This window comes from Athene cunicularia (assembly GCF_003259725.1).
Source record: "Athene cunicularia isolate RWA chromosome 17 unlocalized genomic scaffold, athCun1 chr17_part1, whole genome shotgun sequence".
Lineage (NCBI taxonomy): Eukaryota > Metazoa > Chordata > Aves > Strigiformes > Strigidae > Athene > Athene cunicularia.
The window spans coordinates 9,510,544-9,512,918 of NW_020799122.1; the positions used below are offsets into that span (position 1 = coordinate 9,510,544).

Here is a 2,375-nt window from a genome sequence, read left to right on the forward strand (position 1 = left end):
GGCGCTTGGCCCCCGGGGACATTCCCGGGGCTCCGCTGCCGCCTTTGGCGTGGAGGCGAGGCGCTGGCGCTGCGCCTGCCCTCCCTGCCCGGAGCTGTGGCGGCCGCTCGCAGGCAGGGTTGGGCTCTGAACTGCCGACAGCCTCGCCCAAAGCCCTGGCGGCATCCGCCTTTCGACCGTGAGAGGTCAGAGCAACGCTTAAAAAGCACCCAAAGAGCCATTTTCAGAAGTCTGTTCCAGTTGAACGTTTAAAAGCTTCTTTTATAATTGCACCACAAAGACAATTCCGTTAAATTAAGCTCACCTGCACATAATTTCTGTTTATCTAAAAGAGGATAAAAAAATACAATTTTTTTTTGACTGATAGCTGCAACCTACCATAGCTTTAGGCTGTTAGAACTTTACCGATTGAGTTACACTGCTATGAATTCCCTGTGCAGATCAGATATTATCAGGCAAGAACCAGCTCTCTGACGCTGTTCTAGCTGCTGCTCCTTGGTGCTTTGGAGCTGCTGCTGTGGAGTTTGTCCATGGCACAGTTACAGTAAATAAAAAAGTGAGGTGCCAAATGCTGACAGCATTTTACAGTGCAAAACCAATCAGGAGTGGTCATTTAATCTGTTGTTTCCTTCAGGGAACACCTCCGAAGACTATTTAAGAATCCTACAGAATGTCCCGACCAGGAGAGCCGCTGCGTACATGAGAGGTCAGTGGGGAGCCCAGTGGAGGACAAGAGCCAGCAAAGAGAGACTATGGAGCTGGCTGAAGAGCAGGCCGTTCATGTTATTCAAAGTGATTTTAGCGGCAAACAACCTCTTGACCAAATGGGCATTTTATTAGGAAAAAATCCTTAGCTTTCCTAAAATGTGGGTGTGTCTGGAAAACCCCTTATCTGATCACATAAACTTTTTAAAAACTTTTTATAAGAAAAATTAATAAAGAGAGATCTTCTGCCCACAAACACATGAATATGAATCTCCATTTTTTCCCTTCAAATACTGCAGAAGACCATTTTCATTGTATCTTCCCATCCTGGGTTTTCCAAGGGCTGTGTAAGTCCTTGGAGCTTTTTAACACCCCACTTCCAGGTAGAAACTCCCAGCCACCTGGTCAGAGGCTTCTTTTGAAGCTTCCTGCAGGAAAAACACGGAACAGGTATTTCCGTTTACCAGGAAATACACTGCTGCAAGTCACGTAAGGCTGAGTGCAGGTCACTAGAGCTCAGTGGCTCATTTTAAAATTTGTTTGCTTTCCTTTCTAGTGTCCAATCCAGTAAACAGTTCAAAACTGAGCTTGGTCGAGAAGGGTATTTGTGAAGACATCCAATGCAAGAGCGAAGAGCTGGTGATAAGGGAACAAGGCCTCTACTTGATCTATTGCCATTTGAACTTTCATTTTCCCAACTGTTCAAATAGCCCCACCGACCTCAAGATAGAATTTCTTGTGAATGACAAAGTCAACAGGCAAACATTATCCACATGGTGCGCATCAGAAACGTGCCACGAAAAGACTTTTAAGACCTTGTTCCAACTCCATTTGACATACCTGAAGGTGAAGGACCGAGTATCAGTAACACTTAATCATCCTAAATTCTTGAATGAAATTTCTCTTCCCAATGAAAACGTTCTTGGGGTGTTGAGGTACAATGATGATATGTGAGCAGCTCTCTGACTTCCTCTTGCTGCCCAGACTTACCTTTCTCTGAACAACAGTAGCCTGCTTTTAATAGGCAACACCTTGTTTTAATTTTCCTATCTTACCTCGTTGCTAGGGTAAACAAGGAACTTTGTGAGTGTCCCTGAACGAAACCTAAAACACTGCAAGACCCACACCTGACAGATTCCTCCGGTTTGGCTCAGGGCAGGATTGTTGTTGGACTATCCAGCACATAACCCACAGACCTGCAGTGGTTCCTCAAAACAGTATTGTGTAAATACAGATTAAAACGTAACCAAATTATGGGAAGAACACGCAATATCAAGACTTTTGGCTAACAGACTACTGGCAAGGTGCCTGTGCTCAGGAGATGGAGAAATCCTGTTAAATGAATTTTACAGAGTAGTGTTTTGACGTGGCTTTTCCAAAAAGCTAACAGTCAATGTCTGTAATCAAGACTTTCTTTACAACTGGAGCATGCAACCACAACTCTGGAGTAGGTTTATGGGCAGATCATATGAAAGCAAAGATAAGGAAATCATTGACTCTCAGGCTGGTAACTACAAGTCTGGGACAGGATGTAGGAGATAGGGGACTTACAGGATATTTCTGTGCTGCATTCTGCTACAAACTTTATGCAATTTACTTCTAAGTGTCTTCCTTTTCACTATTTATCCATCTTTTCTATTTAAATATTAAGCTCTTTGGGGCAGAGATTT

General features: G+C 44.0%; 1 protein-coding gene across 1 annotated transcript in view; it reads left to right on the forward strand.

The window, feature by feature from the left end:
• TNFSF8 (TNF superfamily member 8) overlaps positions 1-1,659 on the forward strand; it is a 16,496-nt gene extending 14,837 nt beyond the window's left edge. The window contains exons 3-4 of the mRNA XM_026860629.1: positions 635-706; positions 1,262-1,659. Of these exons, the coding sequence (XP_026716430.1) occupies positions 635-706; positions 1,262-1,659 (470 nt within the window). The remainder of the gene's footprint in view (positions 1-634; positions 707-1,261) is intronic.
• Positions 1,660-2,375: the final 716 nt, after the last annotated feature.